Source organism: Panthera tigris, chromosome C1, assembly GCF_018350195.1.
Source record: "Panthera tigris isolate Pti1 chromosome C1, P.tigris_Pti1_mat1.1, whole genome shotgun sequence".
Taxonomy (NCBI): Eukaryota; Metazoa; Chordata; class Mammalia; order Carnivora; family Felidae; genus Panthera; species Panthera tigris.
In genome coordinates this window covers 213,143,647-213,163,603 of record NC_056667.1, presented here as the reverse complement: position 1 = coordinate 213,163,603, position 19,957 = coordinate 213,143,647, and the positions used below count along the sequence as shown (strand labels likewise).

The window sequence follows — 19,957 nt, the reverse complement described above, 5'->3', positions numbered from 1 at the left end:
ATGAGATCATGATCTGAGCTGAAGTCAGATGTGTAACTGACTGAACCACCCAGGCGCCCCCTCAAAGTAAATTAATTAAAAATAAATAAATAAAATTTAAATTTAAAAAAAAAAAAAAAGGAAAATCAGTTCTCCAGAAATCTGAGGTATCTGTGCTCTCATTATGAGAAAGAGACTCCCAAATCCTGTGATTACATGCTGGGGAGGAAGGAAAGGTGTTCCCATTATGGATGGTTGCCTCCTGAGATGCAGGCATGAAGATCTGCCCGGAGTGTGTCTGCAGTGGCCATTCCCTCCTGCAGGGCAACATAGTGCTAAACTTATTTCCCTTTTTTGCATATCAACTTCCACCGCGTGAGCATTCCATGCTCACTTTTGCCAAGCAGTACTAACAGGGCACGTCCTTCGTAGTTCGCTTTTCTACTTTTTTCCACGTGCTGTCATATCAGACAGAATTGACAGCCAGACGGGTAGGATCTGTCCAAACCTCTACTTGGTCAGCGATTGAATCTGCAAACCTTTCTTACTTTCTGGCCCCTAATCAATCATTTAAGGAAGGGTCAGTTCAGACCGGGAAAGGCCACGACAGCAGACAGCGTTGCATCTTGGACACTCACCCTGACACCGTGAGCTTCACCTTGATGTGGTAAGACACCAGGATGCCCAGGACAGTCCGGTCTATGCCCTCCTTCAGTCTGCTCAAACAGAAGGGAAAAGGGGAAGGATGTAGTGCAGCAGCAGAAAGCAAGAGCCGGATGGATGAACAAAGCCCTCACCTCCATACAAGCCTATTACAAGGGGGGCATCTTCTCAAGGAACCGGTGAACTCAATCAAGCTGTCAAAGTCCTAGAACTTTCCTTACTCAGGGAAGGGGATTCCTTTCCTGCATTGTAGCCTGGCATTTTCCCCCTGGACGTTCAGAGGCCACAGTGTGCTTCCTGGTTCTCCCTGCTCTGTCTCCACTGATGCTCATCCACCGGCTTATCAGCCAGAAACCCCTATTCTCCTCGGCTCCTCCCTCTGCCCCACCTGCCATCTACCGAGTCCCTCCCTGGGCCAACCAACGAGTCCCTCATTGACCTTTCCTGCCTATATTATCTCAGTAACTTACCTCCCACAGGCCAGGCTCCTTCCCTGAGCTCTCAGCCACCCTGCAGCCAGAGAGCTCTCCCGGGGTCAAGTCCTAGCATGGCCTGGGAGGCAGTCTGGGGGCTGGCCTTGCCTGCTTTTGCCACCTCAGGCCCTGCTATGCCTCAGCGTCTCCCATGTGCCCACCTTGCCAAACATAATGCCTTCCTCCTCTGCTCTCTAAGATCTCAAGTTGAAGTTGAGCCTCCTTTGTGAAGTCTTCCTGGACACCCACCAAGCAGCTTGGGTCTCTCTCCTTTGTGCTCTGGCCCTGTGTCCCCAGCACCCAGCACCGTGTTGAAGCAATATCGAGTGAACGTGGTGCGTGGGGCCATCACGTGTGCCCCAGAGACAGTGCCGTCTAACTTTCCTCAACGGAAACTCCATTTCAGGTTCTACTATCAGGTGCTGAGCTCCTGCTGTCTGATAGGCACCGTGCTGGGCATCGGCAACACAGATTATCGTCTCATTGGTCTGATGTGGGGACATTAAGTATTCCCGGATGCCCAGTCACAGGAGTTATGGTCTGAAAAACATCATGACATGCTAACTGGAACAGTGTGAATGACAATAGATAACGTGGCCAAGAAAGCTGAAGGCTTGAGGCAGAACGCAGGGGGAATGGTTGTGCTGACAGGTGTGAGAAGGGTCTGAGAGAGTGCAGGGCACGTTCTGGGCCCAAAGACCCCAGCCCAGGGATCCATCTCACGTGATGGGATGCACCTTGGACGTTGCTCCCAGAGCCGTGATGCCCCCTGAAGACTCCATCGGCTCATTAGTGCCTGGAGCTCCTTGCGAAGGGCAAATGCCTTTGTCTGGAACCGTGGATGTGGTCACTCAATAGAGAGAGGTTGCCACCAAAGGGGGCAAAAAGGGATACAAGCCTGAGACCCTACCCCGTTGCCAGGACTGACTCTCTGACTTGTACTGAATGGGGTCAAATAGCTGGGGAAGAGAATGTGCTTCGTCTCATGCCTGAGAATATCCTGCAGACTCTCTCCCCTGCCATTTTCCTTGAATGCGTTAGGCTGTCTGCTCCCCCCTAGTCTCTCTATCTCCATCTCTGTGTCTGTCTCTTCCTGTCTCTGTCTGTCTGTCTGTCTGTCTATCTGTCTCTCTCTCTCTCCCTCTCTCTCTCTCTCTCTCTCTCTCTCTCACACACACACACACACACACACACACACACACAGATTGGTTAATCTGGGTTCTGCTGTGGTTGTTGCTTTCCAGAGCCCTGGAAGACAGCCCTTAAGGTGGGGGTAAGTAAAGGACTCAGGTTTAGGGGTGGACTTTGCTGTGTCATCAACTGACCAGGTGACCTTAGTCAAGCTGCTCCCTTCTGGCTGAACTTCAATTTCCTTATTCAAAAAATGAGTATAAACTCACCTTCCACACAAAAGTGTGGACAACTTACATGTTTGTGAAATAGCCCGTGAACCCTAAAACATTTTCACAAAGGCGGCGTGCCATTGCTGATGTGGTGATCACACACCCTGGAATAAGTTGACCTAGCGTCAGTCTCCTAGACCTTCACCAAAGCGCCTGAGAATCCAACATACCAACTCGGCAAAGTACCCTCAGAAAATCCTTTGACTCCTGTGATGCTGCTTTCTGCCAAATGTCTGCTGACCCCACTGTTGTCTCAGAGAACGTGTGCTACTGAGCTATGGGGTCATGGAGGTCAAACAGGCGATCCTCTGCCCGACGGCATCACCTTGGAGGTGGCCTGCTGGGGCCATGGAGGGAGCCCCAGCGCGCCACATGGGGGACGGCAGCCAGTGGGCCTTGAGCCTCGGCCGCGGCTCCGCCCAAACACTCAGGGCTCCCCAACAGACATGCTCTGGGAGTGGAAGCCTCCAAAGATGGCCAGAAGTGGCAGTGGAGAGTTGACCTTGAAGCTTCACTCTTGGTTTTGCTAGATCCGCTGGCTGAATGCAGCCAGCGGTTCTTTGAGTTGGGGTCAGCAGATCAGTGAACTTCATTTAAATTTAATTGACATCTGTAGCTACCAGCACTTCCTGTTCTTTACCTTTCCTGGTAGAAATGAATAAATGACATTTCCGTCATTCGTGCGGCCAACTGCATTACGAAGTTTATTATATGCGAAGGGCGCCACACTAGCGAGTGATACTTTTAGAAGGGAACGGCTGACATTTCTGGAACACTCACTGCATCCCAAGCACCACACTGTCCATGGATTGTCTCCCATAGTCATCCTAAACCTCTCCAGGAGGAAAGGCAGCACCCCCCACCGCAAAGACAGGAAAACTGAGGTTCTCAGCTCACGTAATCTGCCCAGGGTGGCCCAGACTGGACACAGTGGAGCTGGACAGCCATCATGCCACACGTGGGCCCGTGAGACCACGGGGTGAGATGAGGAGGGAGGCAGACGGGCACCACCCCTGCACTGAGTCCCAGGGGCCCGTCTCCTGAGCTACAAGGACTCACATGGTGCTGGATGCCAGGTTCGTGTCCTCGTGCTTGATCTTCCCATCCAGGGCGATCCCCCTTCTCTCACGGTTGCTGGCCAGCAAGGGCAACAGTGTCAGTCTCGTGGTCAGAGTGCTGTTTGGTAGCACTTTCTCTCTGCAGGAAGAAAGACAGGATATTTGGCCAACTGTTCTTATGGTCATGAAGCAACCATTGGATCCAAGTTCCCTGCAACCCACAGGGAAGACGGTTCAGGTATCTGAGCACTTGCTTTACAACAAGCATTATGGCAGCTCAAAATGGGCTAGCAGTTGGGGCGCCTGGGTGGCTCAGTCGGCTAAGCGTCCGACTTCGGCTCAGGTCGTGATCTCGCGGTCCCTGAGTTCGAGCCCACGTCGGGCTCTGTGCTGACAGCTCAGAGCCTGGAGCCTGCTTCGGATTCTGTGTCTCCCTCTCACTGCCCCTTCCCTGCTTGTGCTCTGTCTCTCTCTCTCTCAAAAATAAATAAACATTAAAAAAAAAAAAAAGGCCGCCAGCAACATTAGGACATTCCTTCCTCATCCTGTTCTGAGTCACTGAATTTCTGGAGTATTTTGTGGGGTTAAATGAGACTGACTAGCACAAGGTTCAGGGACCACACCAGGAGGTGTGGCACGTGTCCAGGGGAATGGATCGCTGAGGAGGGCGCGGTGCGGCCCTCTGTGAGCCCCACAGACTGGACTGGTTTGGATTCAAGGCACACGTGCTCTGTCTCTCCCAGAGCTTCCCTGTCACTGGCCGGGTGGTGAGTTTCTCAGCATCTGACAGACACAGGGAGCCCATGACAAACCGTGGGTCTGCAGGTCGGGGATGGAGCTGGGGACACAGCAGCAAGGGGTCTGGAGCATCCCTGGCTCATGGAGCGAGAATGTGGAACTGAGGCTGCAGGACTGGCTCTGCCATTCACCCGCATGGCGCACACCAGGCCTATGCCCAAGAGCGGTCACGCGGCCGCAGGGCCCGGCCAGCCCGCAGCCTGTGTCAGTGCTCCTGGCACACCCTCCATCCTTGTACCCAGCCAGGAGAAGGCAGAGAGGGGCCCCGAAAACACATCCCAGGAGTCGGCCCCCAGGGTCCTGGGTGCCCCAGGGTTCAGGGACGGTGACTCAGGCTCTACAGCCTTCTGAGTGGCTTCTAGTCAGAGACCCGTGGGCACCATCCGGCCCAGGTTTTTCAGTCTCCCTGCCTCCCACCCTTGGTGGGGGGGAGGGGGGGGCCTAGAATGATGGCCAGTTTCCTGGGAATCATTTGCTCCAAAATGCACCGAACTGCTGAGAAGAAGACCAGATAATGGGCTCTCTGAGAGAAAAACTCGGCCAGGGGCCATTTTCTCCTCTCATCATTGAGCATGTGCCAAAGGTGAGCCCGGGGGACTCCGGGACACGAGGATGTACGAGGACGCACCTGCAAAGGAGAACAGGCCCCACCAGCCCAGCACCAAGGGAGCAGCTGGCGACTTACAGCTCTTTCCTCCTCCCTCCCCTCTGGATCTATATTTAAACCTGAGGCCAGATCTGCTTTGAGTAATAGTTTATTCCAAAGTTGTCTTTTAAACTTGACGTCATGTTCTCTTGCTGAATCAGTCTGTCTTTCCTCACCAGTCCCCTTCCTGTAACTCTGGTAATATTTTTTGCATACAACGGTGCTTAGACACACCAGCAAGACAAAGAGGAACAGACCCGCCCAAGCGACACGCTCTGGGAGAGGCGTCACCCCAGTGGCCTGTGTGGGAATGAAAAGCGGGGAGCAAAACCGGGCAGGTCTCTCGCTCCAGCGTGAAGACGCCATCACAGGATTCTCATCTGTTTCTGATTCTAATGAAGGGAGAGAAATGATTCACGATGCCGGGCTCAGAACTGATCTATCATTGGAACCGGCTGTCACTGGTACCACATTTTCAAATTGAGCTGAAGATCAAAACACAGAGAACCCTCGCTTGAGCTGAGAGATCATTTGCTTATCTGCTCTGGGGGCAGAAATAGGATCCAAATTCCTACCAACGTATTCCAAGGATCAACAGAAAGTCCCACCTCTTCCCACTTGGACATTTGGATCTTTATTCCTCTCCTTTCCATCATCCCTTGTGAGCGAGACCTCGCAGAACTCTTGTGAGTGAGAATGGAACTTTCTTTGCAGCCCTTGAAGTGAGACAAAAGGAAGGAAGCGAAGCATCCTACTTCCCTCTTCAGCGTGAATGAAAGGGGAACTTGACAAAGAAGCCTGAGCTGTCCAGGAAGTAGAAACCCAACAAGCGACTCACTGTGTTTCCTCCTCGGCAACCGGCTTGGTGTAATAATCACTCGAGTAAAGAACCACGTTGGCCACTTGTTCCACTGCAAAGGAGGGACAGGGGTGGTGATTCGACGTGGGGTCCTCCGCACATGTGCATGGAGCCTGCGGGGGACACGGTTGGTTTCCCTCTCCAGTGGCTCTTGGACTGTACTTCTCAGGCTCGGCTTTAAGGCTGAGGTTTCTGGGTTCTGTGCTCAGGACACTTCTGTTCACCAATCACCTGCTCTGTGGCAGCTCCCAGCCATGGGCCAGCCTCCCTCAAATGGCACCTCTTGGGAGACCCCTCTCTGCAGAGCCCACAGCATACCCCTGGGTATCCTTCCAAGTGTTCTGGAACTCACCAGTTGCTCTGTCTCCAAACCCACCTTTTTCCAACACTATCTTATTTAATGAGCGCCTCCTTCTCGTTGTTCAAGCTAGAAACCACCTGCCGGCAGCATAAGACTGACAGGAAGGTAGGCTCCGGAGCCAGACTACTTGGGCTCAAATCCCAGCTTAGCCATGAGCCGCAGGGTGAGTTACTTAGCTCGTCTAAGCCTCAATTTCCCCATCAGCAAAATGGGGGAGATAATTGTATCTAACTTACATGGTTGTTGTGATGATCAAAAAGATAATTTTTAATCTCTGTTAAAACCAAATTTGAGGATTAAAAGAAACAATTTGCGTGAAGCACTCAGCACAGTACCCAGCATATAAAAAGCTACTAAAGGGGACCCCGGGTGGCTCAGTTGGTTAAGCGTCCGGCTCTTGATTTGGGCTCAGGTCATGATCTCACAGTTTGTGAGACTGAGCCCTGCATTGGGCTCTTCGCTGACAGCGGACAGCCGGCTTGGGATTCTGTCTCTCCCTCTCTCTCTCTCTGCCACTGTCCTGCTCTCTCTCTCAAAATAAAAAAATTAAAAAAAAAAAAACATGAAAAAAATTTTTTAAAGCTACTAACATCTTGCTTCAGAAAATTCAACCTTCTTTCAAAAATTAATGGCTTCGATGTTAGAATCCATAAAACTTTGAGAAACAATTTAAAATCAAAGTATCAAGTGATATGGGGCTGCCTGAGTGGCTCAGTCTGTTAAGCATCCAACTCGATTTCGGCTCACGTCATGATCTCACTGTTCATGAGTTCGAGGTTCGTGTCGGGCTCTGTACTGTTAGCGCAGAGCTTGCTTGGGATTCTCTCCCCCCCCCACCTGTGCCCTCCCCCCACTCACACATGCTCTCTTTCTCTCTCAAAATAAATAAATAAACTTAAAAAATAAAAAATTAATTAAAAAAACAAAACAGAAAATAAAGGATCAAATGATACTTTCTCAATCCTGCTGCTTTGTGGAACACTATGTTGGATACTACACACAAAAGATGCTAAATAACTCCAGGTCCCACAAAGACTAAATGCAGACGAAATAACCAACATAAAACAAAGCTGTGAGCATTCATATTCGTATTGGGAAAACTCTATAATTCCTTAGTATGCATTCATCAAAACTCCTGAACCTCCTTACTGATGATGGACACACAAACACAGAGGAAAGTGGTGTATGTATGACACGAGCGATCAACCATCCTGATTTTCCTGGAACTCGCCCCATTTAGCATTGAAAATCCACACTCTGCATCTAACTTACTCACTGGGGGGTTTGAGTTAGCAGTGAGCTTACAGGTCACCCTCCCTGGCCATTCTGCTGTGTCTTTTTTTACGTAGCCCCTGTAAGACCATGACATCAGACCATCCCCTGCACTTTGATGCCCTCTGAGCTGAAGAGGTGTGTAGAACAGCAGGCAGGAGGCACCCTGCTAGTAGCATGAGGCCAGGCGTGGTCATCACCTCGTGGTGTTGCAACAGCAGCAGAGACGGTAGGGCTTTGCCGTTCACAAAGCACCTCCAGTGTGACCGGTCCCTGCAGCCTCATGAAATCCAGGCAGGTAGACCAGGAATCAGGGCCGTGGATGTCAGCTGGGATTCAGAGAGGACTCACACGGCTTGAGACCACAAATCAGGCCTCTGGCTATCAGTCTAGTGCTTTGCCCACTGCGCTGTGCGGTATCTACCAACAAAAATTCCTTCTGATCCGAGAGAGAAAACTCCATGCCTTCCCCGGAGATCTGGCAAGGGGCTCCTCCAGGAAGGCATGGCATGGAAAAATGGAAGATGGCCTGTCAGGGACATTGTTTCAAGACAAAAGACAGCCCTAAAGCAGACACAAGGTTTCAGGAGGTGATGCTGAAGGTCTCGCCTCCAGCAAGTCCCTGCTGTCCGTGACAATAGATAAACAGGCAGTTCCAAAAACCCAGGAAGTCCTTATCCAACCAGAGGAGAGACCCTTGGGAAATAGGACCAGACTGAGAAGTTCTAGAAGACACTACCCTCCCGTTCTGAGAAGAGGGTCCTACCTAATGCTTTAATCTTCTTCACGGTCTTGTCTGTGTTGTTGGTCACAGTAATGGTCACAGTAATGGATTCCCCATGGAAATAGATCTGTAAAAGTCAGCAGGCAAGTCAGAAAAAAGGAACAGAGAGTGGTGGTATCTTTAATCTCATGGCTTTTTCTAGGTTTATCTCAACCCTTTAACTAGTGTAAAAGTGACTGAGCTCCCACACTTTCAAGGAAGAGAAAGTGACAGCAACATGTTTCCTTTGGTGATAGTCCAGAACACAGCCTGCCTTGCGTGTGGCATAAACTGAGGAAGACTATGGTGACCAACGTGGAGGGGAGCGAGGGTATTCCCGCCTGGAACACCCAGTGCAGAGGGTCTGAGGGTCACGGCAGAGGTGGCCGTGGGGGTCCTGAGCGGAATTATAAGGCCATTTTGGGGCAGGATGAGTGCAGTGACTGGGAATCACTGGGAGCCCAGTAGCCAAACTCCCGTCTGCAATGCTCCCCACATGATCTAGGCCCAGGTGGGCACACCCGGACATACATGCGCACACACGGGAATGCGCGCGCACACACGGGAATGCGCGTGCACACACACGCACACACACACACACACACCACGCAGTATGTTGAGCTTTTGCCCATGTGTGTGCCCAGCTCTTGGCAACCAGAGGACCAGAGACGGCCTTGGCTGGTGCTTCTTCGCCCTTTTCCACTGTGACATACTTGAGTGATGACATTCACGTGATTCAGCCACCCCTTCCTCATGATGTTGAAACTTAAATTTCCCAGGGGAAGTAAACCATTTGCAAAGCTGCACCCACTGGTGCTACACTGGTAAATGAGGCCCGTGGGGGCAGAGGGGGCGAAAAAGAGTCTGGGGCAGGGGGATGTGGAGACCACCACCCCTTTCCCGAGTTGGTCAGGACTGGCGGTATAGGGGAATGTGGCCAGCAGGACGCTATTCTAAGGGTCACCTCCACGAGCTCCAAATTATGAAAAATGCCAACTGCTCACAAATGCTGGTGCTTTACTGTGCCTAGAAACAAGATCTCGTGCCACACACTCACAGCAGACGGGGGCCCGGGGCCTGTCCCCCAGGCCTGCTCCCACACGGGACACACCTCTTTGTCACCTGCTCACCTCTTTGTCAAGGGAGACCGCAAGGTGCAAGGGCTTGTCGGACATGAAGAACTGCCAGGCGGCCTCTGCTTGGGGCTGGGGGCCCATCTTCAGGGGCGCGTGCTGTACTTTGCGGATCAGTAAACGCACGGAGCTCCTGTGGATGAAGATTCGGGCTCAGGTCATGATTTCACAGGTTGTGAGTTCAAGCCCCGCGTCAGGCTCTCTGCTGACAGAGCTCTCCCTCTCTCTCTGCCCCTCTCCCACTCTCGCTTATGTGCGCTCTCTTTCTCAAAATAAATAAACTTAAAAAGAAAGGAAGGAAGAAGGAACGGAGGGAGGGAGGGAGGGAGGGGGAATCTGGAGTCTTTCAGAGGCTTATGTGAACCCCTGAGGTTGCTAACTCCTCTCCATCACCCCTCAAATGATCAGCCACTGACCCGCCCCTTGCGTAGACAGTCTTTCCTGACTGCCTGGCCACGCAGCCCTGTGGGGAGAGCTCCTGTTCACGGAGCCAAAGCAAGGGGTGGTTTTCTACCCTAGTTCCTTGCCCCCCCTCCCCAGCACCACCCCTCCTCCCACAGCTACACTCTTACTTCCTGGGCACTTTGTCCTCCTCGTCCTCTGTGCTGTCTCTGGCGAATGCTTTGACCTCAAAGTCGACCCCACAGCACTGCAGGGGGCAAGAGAAGAGACAAGGCCTGAGTCAGCACCTCCCTTCCTGGGGGCTGGGGTCACACTGCCCACGGGATGTTATGTGGCACCTTCTCTTTCTATCTTCGCCATGTCCTTTTTGGGGCTGCCCCAGTGAGGAGAGATTCGCCGTGTAAGGAAATAATGACATCAGCACGAGAAGCACACCGTGGTCCCCAAGCCCCCAAGGTGATCATGTATGGTGTCCACCCCCCCCCCCCATTTAGTTGGCCCTCTAGATGTGACCCTGCATGTGTGTCACACTACCTACAGTGGGGGCCAGACTCAGGTGCTCACAGAGCAACAGAAGGCCCTCGACGGCCCATGCCGGCCACCAACGCCCGGCCCAGGGTGGGGGAGGGGGGCAGGGAGGGGCACGGTCAATGGCCAGGCTGGACCGGGGGGTCTGGTGCTGGCGGCTCTTCCAACTTGTGCTGAGAAGCTGGAAATGGAATTTGGAGCAAAGTCTGCTAACGTTGAAATGACCTACCTAACGGTATGTTGCGTGGGTAAAGCAAAAGCGTCCCCCCACACCTTCCACCCCCAGCCGCACGGGGCCCCCCCCCCAGCCTGCTCGTCTCTGCACATTATCACTCGTGGGGGGCATGGGGGCCGCACCGCCCTCACCCACTGCCCGGAGGGAGAAAGGGCACGAGGCCAGCTGCGTTGATGGTGGCATACCAGCCACAGCCTCATTGGCTCTGCAGCTGTGGAATCGTGGCGAGTCTGAAATCTAGGTCGCAAACACACCGGCACCACTACCCACCATCACGCCGGCACTGCTTAGTGGCATGACCGAGCCCTCTCCGTCCCTCCTCGCTCCGCCTGCACCCACTTGGTTAAAGATGCTGCCTATACAAGCCAAGCCCTCACTCTGGTCCACCCTGGACACATGCTGTTCCTTCTACCCGAACGCTTCAAGCCTCTCTGTCTCCCTCTTTTTTATATTTGACAAACTCCTTGGTGTTCTTGCCGTTCCAGCTCCAGGGTCTCCCCAGCTCTAGGGCCCCGAGGCCCTCGGCCGTGCAGCCGCTCCCCTCCCGGGCCTCCATGGGCCCAGCTCATGCCCACAGCCCTGCTGCTGGGATGGAGTAGAGGGAGCACTTGGGTTGGCACAGGGTCCCCCACTCTGATTTAGTGACCTCGTCTTCCTCCATCTTGGCCACCCACATCTGGGTTTTCCTGGACCAGTGGCTTTCAAATGTTTCAGGCCACCCCCACGGTAAGAAGCAAAGTTTATAATGTGGCCCAGTAAACAGACATGCGTGTGTGAAATGGCTCGGGAAGTAACACTGAGGTTTGTGCAGATTCCCCATTTTATCCTACTTCATTCTATTCGATTTTTCTCAAATGTTCCTTCTGGTTCACTGCACCGATTTCACAAACCACCAGTGGGGCAAGATCCCCACATCGGAAATCCCTGCCCAGATTGTGGCGTCTGTCACCGTGCCCCTCTGTACTCCGGGATCAGCCTCGCCACTCTGGTCTTCACTTCACTCCTGTCTAGCCCTCTCGCTCGTGACACCTCCGATTTCAGGGCCTGTAATCCCTGGGTCCTGGCACCTTTCACTCTCGCCTCCTGTCCTCACCACCCTCCTTCAAGGCTTAGAGCCTCTGCCCACCACTTAGAGCCCCCTGGCCACTCCTCCTTATACACACTCAGCCCCTTTGCTTCTCTCTTCCTTTGGAGCTCATGCTTGACCCATCCAGCCCCTCGCAGTGCAGTGGCCAGATTCATTAGAATGTCTCTCTACTTTTGTATCTATTTGAAATTTTCCACAATATATGGCTATTTTTAAAAGTCTTTTGAGGGGCACCTGGGTGGCTCAGTGGGTGAAGCGTCCGACTCTCGATTTCGGCCCTGGTCACGATCTCACCATTCATAGGATGGAGCCCCACGTTGGGCTCTGTGCTGGTAGCACTGTAGCCTGCTTGGGACTGTCTCTTCCCCACTCTCTCTCTGTCCCTCCCCTCTCAAAAAAAAAAAAAATATATATATATATATATATATATAAAGTCTTTTGAAGGAATGAATTAATCCATGGCATTTCTTTTTGAACTAACCTTCCCCGTATCTTGTGGAGCAGGCTGCAGCATCACTGAACAGGGCAAGTAGTCAGGAAACTGTGGGAAGAAACAAATCATTTTGTTCAGAGGGGGTTCTTCCACGTGTAATATGCACTCAATGTACAAAAACTGGAAGACGATGACGAGCAAGCAAAAACCACAAAAACAAACAAACAGAAACACCGTGGTCACCCGGAATAACATCACAGACACAAACTTGCAAGCGTCCTATGGGCACCCTTGCCCACAAACACGTATGCAGATGTGTGCTCTACAGAAATGAGGCCAATGATGCACACGTCCTGTCCTCTGCTTTGCTCACATCGCCACCCTAGCCCTACTCAGAATGCGTTATGACCGTTTTTCTATGTGCGAGCTCTGCACCACTGTTTCTGGGGCTTTGTTAACACCACATTTAATTTCGCCAGCCCCCTTCACAGGCTGGCCCTTCATGAAATGGTGCTTTGCTTTTTTTTTTGCCATGATAAACAATGCTACAATAAACCTCCTTCTTCATCTACCTTAGCACAATTTTCTCTAATTAAGTCCAGAGGCTATGCTGCTAGAAAGGGAACCATCAGGTCAAAATCACATTTTAAAGGTTCTTGATACATGCTGGCTTGTTATCTCTGAAAAGTTATGGCAATTCAGGGACGACCGAGTGGCTCAGTCGGTTGAGTGTCTGACTTCGGCTCAGGTCATGATCTTGCGGTTCATAAGTTCAAGCCCCACGTCGGGCTCTGTGCTGACCGCTCGGAGCCTGGAGCCCGCTTCAGATTCAGTGTCTCCCTCTCTCTCTGCCCCTCCCCTGCTCGTGCTCTGTCTCTCTGTCTCTGTCTCTGTTTCCGTCTCTGTCTCAAAAATAAACAAACAAACAAACATTAAAAAAAAAAAAGTTACGTCACTTCAAACTCCCAGTACAAGATCATGAGGACATGCACGACCACAAAACTTTTTTTTTTAAGTGATTAAAAAAAAAAAAGGTTGTGGTAAAATGCATAATGTAAAACTTAAACATTTTAAGTGTATAGTTTATTGGCATGAAGTTCATCCAACCTTGTTCTGCAATAATCCCCACCATCCGTCTCCAGAACATTCCTCTTGTCCCAAACTGAAACCCTGTACCCGGTCAACACTGATTCCTTCCCCCTCCCCCCGCCCCATTCCCTGGCACCTGCCATTCTATGTTCTGTCTCTATTAATCTGACTGCTCCAGGCCTTTCCTGTCGGTGGAATCATACAGTCTGTCCTTTTGTGTCTGGCTTCTTTCACTTAGTCTGATGTTTTCAAGGTTCGTTCGTGTTGCAGCATGTGTCAGAATTTCCCTTCCCTTTCGAGGCCGAGCCGTGTAACTTTGGAGCAATAGATAATCGTAAGACACACAGACACGCTCATAGGGACGGCAGTAGCTGCTTTGGCTGTACTGAGTTCACGCCCAAGTCTTCAGAGGCACGCAGGCTGGCACCGTGGGTCACCAGGTCTCACCAGGTGGGACAAAGCCCCAGGAGAGGTGGAGCCACTCATCTGCCGTGACCACTGAACAGCGGTCAAGGGTACAGACGACTTCCGACTTCAGTAAGCTCTCCCATCCTGCAGGGAGCCCTTTCACGTCTAGAACGAGTCCAGGCCAAACGAGGGGCACTTCTTTCTTTTTATAGATCAGCAAGTGAGGGAATAACGTGCCCGTGTAATTAGCTGGTCAGATGAAGGGAAATATTTAAACCGTGGGTTGAAATGGTGCCTTCAAAGGCTGAGAGGCTATTTTCAAGGACTTAAAAAAAGACAATCACAGCCCGTGCAATCTAGAATTTCCTCCAAGGATGCAATTTGAAGGCCCACAAATGTGAAGTCATTACTCTGTCCCCTCCTCCTTCGCTCCTGGTCGCACTGGAAGGTGAAGGAGCCGGGGCAGGGGAGAGGGGAGAGGGGAGAGGGGAGAGGAGTCACCCACCGTGAGCAGGAAGGGGTATGTGTTCTCCCCCAGCTTCTTCATCAGGCTCTCCTGAAGCTTTGTGGGGGCCCCCGCGGCCCCCACCGGAGGGAACACTTGGACCTGGGAGAAGTACAGGTCCCTGCGGAAGGTCAGGCCGATCACATCGATGTCTTCCTGGCCGTACCGGAAGGCGCAGGTCAGAGAGACGTACACTGGAAGGGAGACAAGAGGAGGATGGGCTTGTCCCACTGGCGTGGTGCCTCTGCCTGGCTGAGTGGGTGTGGGGCAGCCACCGACATCCACCCATTAGCATCTAGAACCACAGCACCCACCTGTTTCTGCAGATCCAGCACCTTCCCTGGGGCTTGTGTTAATTACTCTAAAGTGTATGTCAGAGGACACAGAGGCACCTTCCATGAACCGCCTGTTTTGCCTTCAGGCTCCCTTGTGTCCTCCACCCTATCACCCCCTCCTCTTGACCCGCCTGCTCAGGGACCTCAGGAGGTGCGAGGTCGCTGGGCTTCTGGGGACAGGATGTCTGCATGGAGTTGAGAATGAAGGTGATAAGCAGAGGGAAACAGCACTAGGGAGCAAAACAGACCTGTGCCAGACAGGGGCCTGCCAGAGGCCCTGGCCAGGGCCTTATGGACCAAGAGGACAGATGAAACCAGATCCCAGAAACGCTTCTTTCACATTGTTCAGAAACCCATCAAGCATTCTCTAAGCCAAAACTTCTGCAAATTCAGGTTAATCAAACAGATATAATCTGTGCCTCCAGTGAACCAAAATGGATTATATAAAAACTATACGTTTTGAGGGAGGACTATTTACAACAGTCTTTAATGGGGTAAATAAAAGCATGCAAAGCTCATTATTCTTGAACAGGAAGCATATCAGAAGTGGTGCCCCCAAGTCCTAGAAGTCATCGGTTGCAGATTTTGTCTGTGTCCTCCCCACTAAGCTCAGAAGAGCCAATGATCACTTGCCTGTCCCTCATCCAGTGTTTGTAAGAGAAGGTGCCCAGAGATGCCTGGGCGTTATGCCTCCCTCACTGGACAGTGCTTTCCCTCAGAGCGGGAGGCCTTCTCTGGCCAAGGGTGTGGGCTGTCAGGGCTCAAACCAGGATCCTCCTGGTGCCAGAGGGAAGCAGGATACCCAGGAGGAAGTCAGAGACAGCAGAAGGGGTGGTTTTCAACCCCATTTCTGCCATGACCCCTGGGTGCTGATGGCCCCACCTCTGACGTGCTTCCGTGGTCACATCCAGGGGTGGAAATGACGCCTTGTAGTTGCCAGTAGCAACCACTCTAAAAAAGCGTATTCACAATGGAACAGAGTCAGTAACGTTATCATAAGGAGAACTGGGGTCTGCCCTAATTTAGTTCACACAACTGTTATTAGCACCAAATTACTTGCCACACACACCACAGCTGCCAGACGTCTTCAGGGATGCTGTGATGCTGTGGTTCAGAACCACCACACTCAGCATTTAAAAAAATGAGCCTTCCAGCAGGGCTCAATTTCCCATCAATTTCCCTCCTGAGTTTGCCTCCAGCAGAGAGCCACAAGGCACAGGGTGACCACAGAGCTGATGGAGCCCACGGACCTGCTCTCCACGCTCCGTCCACCGTTTACCTGTCCTGCCACCCTGAACAAGTGACTCCCTTGGGTCTTTACCTTCATGTGGGAAATGAGGACAATGAGCTCTGACATGAACAGGACAGGGTCCTGAAGATTATACCGGGGAGTGTGGGCGACAGGGCCTGGCAGCGATGGGTGTGAGAGAGCGCCAGCGGGCTCCCCAACCCTCCGCCCCCAGAGCCAGCCAAGACCAGACCAGACCAGGTCCTCAGAGTTCAAGAAGCCCGCCTTACCTTTCTTTCCCTTCACAAGTGCAGGATCCACCAACACGACACCATCTACACGGAAAGGAAAAGAATAATGAGGGTGGACAAGATGAAAGAGACCAGAGGCCTTCTTTATATATTTATCTGTGGTTCTTTAATTACACAGTAATCCATGTTCATTATAGGAAAATCAGAAAGAGTTAAGCAAAGAGCGAACAAAGTCACCCAAATTTCCACCATTCAGAGATACCCATTGTCAAGATATCGGCACAGGTTTTTTTTCCAAATGTACATACACTTATATGGATGATTTTACTGAAAAATTGAGATCCCACTCTATATACTATTCGGTTAACTGCTTTTCTCATGCAACTATATATTGCAAACGTCTATTCTTACACACACACACAATGTACTAATCATTTTAATGACTATACATTGCTATTGCTTCATTGAATGGATGCACCATAAATTATTTAATTAACCCCCTCTTGTTAGGGCATTTAAGTTGTTTCCAGTTTTCCCCATTATAACGAGTATTGCGAGGACCATCGTTACTACATACATCTTTGATCTATCAATGGTAGAACCGGATTTGGCTTTTGATGACATATTGCCAAATGACCTTCCAGAAAATGTTCTGCTGAGGGACATTCTCATCCTCAAGTGCCTAAAAATGCCAGGGTTGTTTTTTTTTTTTTTTTTTTTACAGTCTTTTTAAAAATAGCTATTTTACTTGAAATAATTATAGATTCGCAGGAAGTTGCAAAGATAGCACAGAGAGTCCCTGCGTATCCTTCGTTCGGTCTCTTCCAGTGGTTACATCTTAGATAACCGTCCTGCAGTATCGAAACCAGGAAGCTGACATGGGTACAGGATACAGTGTGTGTACAGTTCTGAAGTCATTTTATCTCATGTGGAGTTTTGTGTAACCACCACTGCAATCGATAAAAAGAGGTTCCCCCCACCATAGAGCAATCTCTTGGATCATCCCCTCCCCCACCATCCTCTGTCCCCGGGGAACTACTCATCAGTTTATCATTTCTATAATTTGGCCATCTCTAGATTGTTATATAAGTGAAATCACACGGTATATAGCCTTTGAGACTGGCTCTTCCCGCTCAGCACAACGCCCTTGAGAGCCATAAGCTGTGGCGTGTATCAGCGGCTCATTCTTTCTCATTGCCGAGTAGAATTTCACGGTATGGATGTACAGCAGCTTGCTTAACCTTCTTCACATATTGAGAGACATTTTGGCTCCTTCCAGCTTGGAGCTGTCACACATAAAGCTGCTATAAACAATCGTGGACAGGTTTTTGTGTAGACGTGAGTTTTTGTTTCTCTGGGATGAGTGCCCGGAATGCAATTGCTGGGTCATCTGGTAAGTGTACGTTTAAGTTTTAAAGAAACCCCAAAACTATTTTCCGGAGGAGCTGTTCCACTTTACATCCCGGCCAGCGATGTATGAGTGATCCAGTTCCCAGTATCCTCACCACCGTTTGGTATGGTTGCCATTTTTAATTTTAGCCATCCTGACAGGTGTATAATGATATTTCAACTCACCGTGATTTAATTTGCATTTCCCTAGTGGCTAATGATGTTGAACATTTTTCCGTGTTCTTTTTTGCCATACATACATCTTCTCTGATGAACTGCTTTTCATGTTTTTTGTGTGTTTTCTTTGTTTTATGTACAGTTTTACTCTATTGTTTTTAAGATTATTTATTTTTGAGACAGAGAGAGAGTGAGTGAGTGAGCAGGGGAGAGGCAGAGAGAGAGGGAGAGAGAGAACCCCAAGCAGGCTCTGCCTGTCAGCTCAGAGCCCGACTCTGGGCTCCAAATCACGAACCATGAGATTAGGACCTGAGCCAAAATCAAGAGTCGGATGCTTAACTGACTAAGCCACCCAGGCACCCCTTTGTGCATAATTCTAATTGGATTTTGTTGTTCTTACTGTTGAGTTTCTTTATATATTCTAGAAATGAGTCCTTTGTCTCCCCCACACTCTGTAATTGTCTCTAATCAGCATTGCACCTCATGTTTTAATTTGCATTCCTACAATTAGATTATTAGCAAAGCTGATTTGAACTGATTTGAAAGAAATACAAAACTAGCAGTTGTCTGATGACTTAAAGGAAAACCATCATTAAAATTACAATCTTGGGGCGCCTGGGGGGCTGTTAGTTGAGCTTCCGACTTCGGCTCAGGTCATGATCTTGCGGTTTGTGGGTTCAAGCCCCGTGTTGGGCTCTGTGCTGACAGCTCAGAGCCTGGAGCCTGCTTCGGAATCTGTGTCTTCCTCTCTCTCTGCCCCTCCCCTACTCACAATGTGTCTCTGTCTGTCTTCAAAAATGAATAAATGTTAAAAAAAATTTTTTTTTTTTAATTACAATCTTACTCCAAACTCAACTTACCCACAGGCTCTATTTGGTCAACATCGTCTATATAGTCTCTCTTCCCCAGGTAGATGGTCACCTGTGGGAAGAACACATGTGGATTCCAAGTGGCCAAAGAACACTAAAGCACTAAAGCGTTCATGTTAAAAATCAGCAACAACCGAAAAAAAAAAACAAAACAACAACAAAACAAAACAACCAAAACCAAACAAACAAAACCCCTGGCCCCACAACAGCTGGCACATTTTGATTCGTCTTGAGCTGCTGCCTGGCCCTGCAGCTTGCCCATCACCCACTCTCTCCCTGCTTGGCTGTGAGCAGAGACTATGGATTGCAGGCAAGGTGTGCTCTTTCTTCAGCCCCATAAATCTGCTCCAAGGGATTCTTCCCACCCCCTTGGATGGTCCCCATTCTCCCACCTTTTCCCAGAGCCTGGAGGTCTGGGAAACCCAGGTCTGACATCCCAGGTCTGAGATCATCCAGGTAACCTTGTTGAATTCACTGATAATACTTCCGTGGAAAGTTATGCTTATGCACATGAGTCTCCTCCCAACACTTAAGCCTCTTACAGCTGGCTGTTGAATGAACCAGTTTCCCCTCCTCATTAGAGGAATTTCTGAACTGAGTAAAGAGGCAGGAGGAGTTCCGTAATCCCTGAAATCCTACCAGATGAGCTCCTGTATGGGAAAACCTGAACCCATGCCCTGAGAAAGAGGGTGTGGGGAGTTGGGGGGCAATGACCATGGTTTTGGTCCTCTTGCTGTCTGTTTCCATGCCCCTGGTAGTGAAGGTCTCTGCCAACCCCCTTTATGGAAGCACACAGGTCGTGTTCATCAAAGCACACCACTCTAAGCCACAGGGTTGTGAGTGCCTTAATGGTAAGAATTCTTTCACCTTTCAGCCGTCAAGGTTTCTGCCACAGTATCTGATACACTGCAGGGATCTAATCAGCATTTGCTAAGGGCCCCAATGAGTGAGTTCACGCACTTTCCTAGCCCCTTTCATCCCTAAGCCTCTTAAATTCATATTTTTATCTCCATGAACCACCCAAAATAATTTGTTGGCATTCAATCATCTCCTAGATCTACTCCCTCACATCAGATACTCTGGAGTGAATCCCCGTGCCTTCTAAGTTATTTGTATTATTGATGAAACACCCGAAGGACTGCATAGTCAGGTGGCTGGGAAGGATGGTGTGAGGATGTGTTCTGGACAAAACAAACATTAGTGTATACAAAGCCCAGAACCAAGAGAATGCTTCTGGAACCAATGGTTTCATCTGCAGGTGAAGGGCCACCAAATGGGGATGCAGGCTGATGGTTCCAACCTTAAAGCCGTTGAAGCATTTTAAGCAGGACGAAAGACTGAATAGCATTTCGGTGCTTATCATGTCCCGGGTGCCAAGCTAAGCACTGACTACAGTATTTCACTGAATCCCCACAACTGCTCTATGAGACAGGAATTAGCCCCATTTTATAGAAGAGATGACATTGGCATCAAAGTGGAGAATGGATGGACGAGAGGAGAGCCAGTTGGGCAGCTGACTGAGGCAGGGAGGAGGGAAGAGAGAAGGTGGATGGAGAGAGTGTGTTTTCTTCTTTTTCAAGCTTTAGCTTGGAGGAAGGGGAGCTGGAAAGGTG

General features: G+C 50.3%; 1 protein-coding gene across 3 annotated transcripts in view; it reads right to left on the bottom strand.

Annotated features, from left to right (window-relative positions):
• ATG16L1 (autophagy related 16 like 1) overlaps positions 1-19,957 on the bottom strand; it is a 76,510-nt gene that overhangs the window by 6,353 nt on the left and 50,200 nt on the right. For all 3 annotated transcript variants that reach the window (XM_042995713.1, XM_042995716.1, XM_042995714.1), the window contains exons 3-12: positions 18,336-18,396; positions 15,949-15,993; positions 14,096-14,289; positions 12,142-12,201; positions 9,981-10,057; positions 9,406-9,541; positions 8,279-8,363; positions 5,859-5,931; positions 3,578-3,715; positions 618-695 (exon numbers count right to left, since the gene is read on the bottom strand). In XM_042995713.1, the coding sequence (XP_042851647.1) occupies positions 618-695; positions 3,578-3,715; positions 5,859-5,931; positions 8,279-8,363; positions 9,406-9,541; positions 9,981-10,057; positions 12,142-12,201; positions 14,096-14,289; positions 15,949-15,993; positions 18,336-18,396 (947 nt within the window). The remainder of the gene's footprint in view (positions 1-617; positions 696-3,577; positions 3,716-5,858; positions 5,932-8,278; positions 8,364-9,405; positions 9,542-9,980; positions 10,058-12,141; positions 12,202-14,095; positions 14,290-15,948; positions 15,994-18,335; positions 18,397-19,957) is intronic.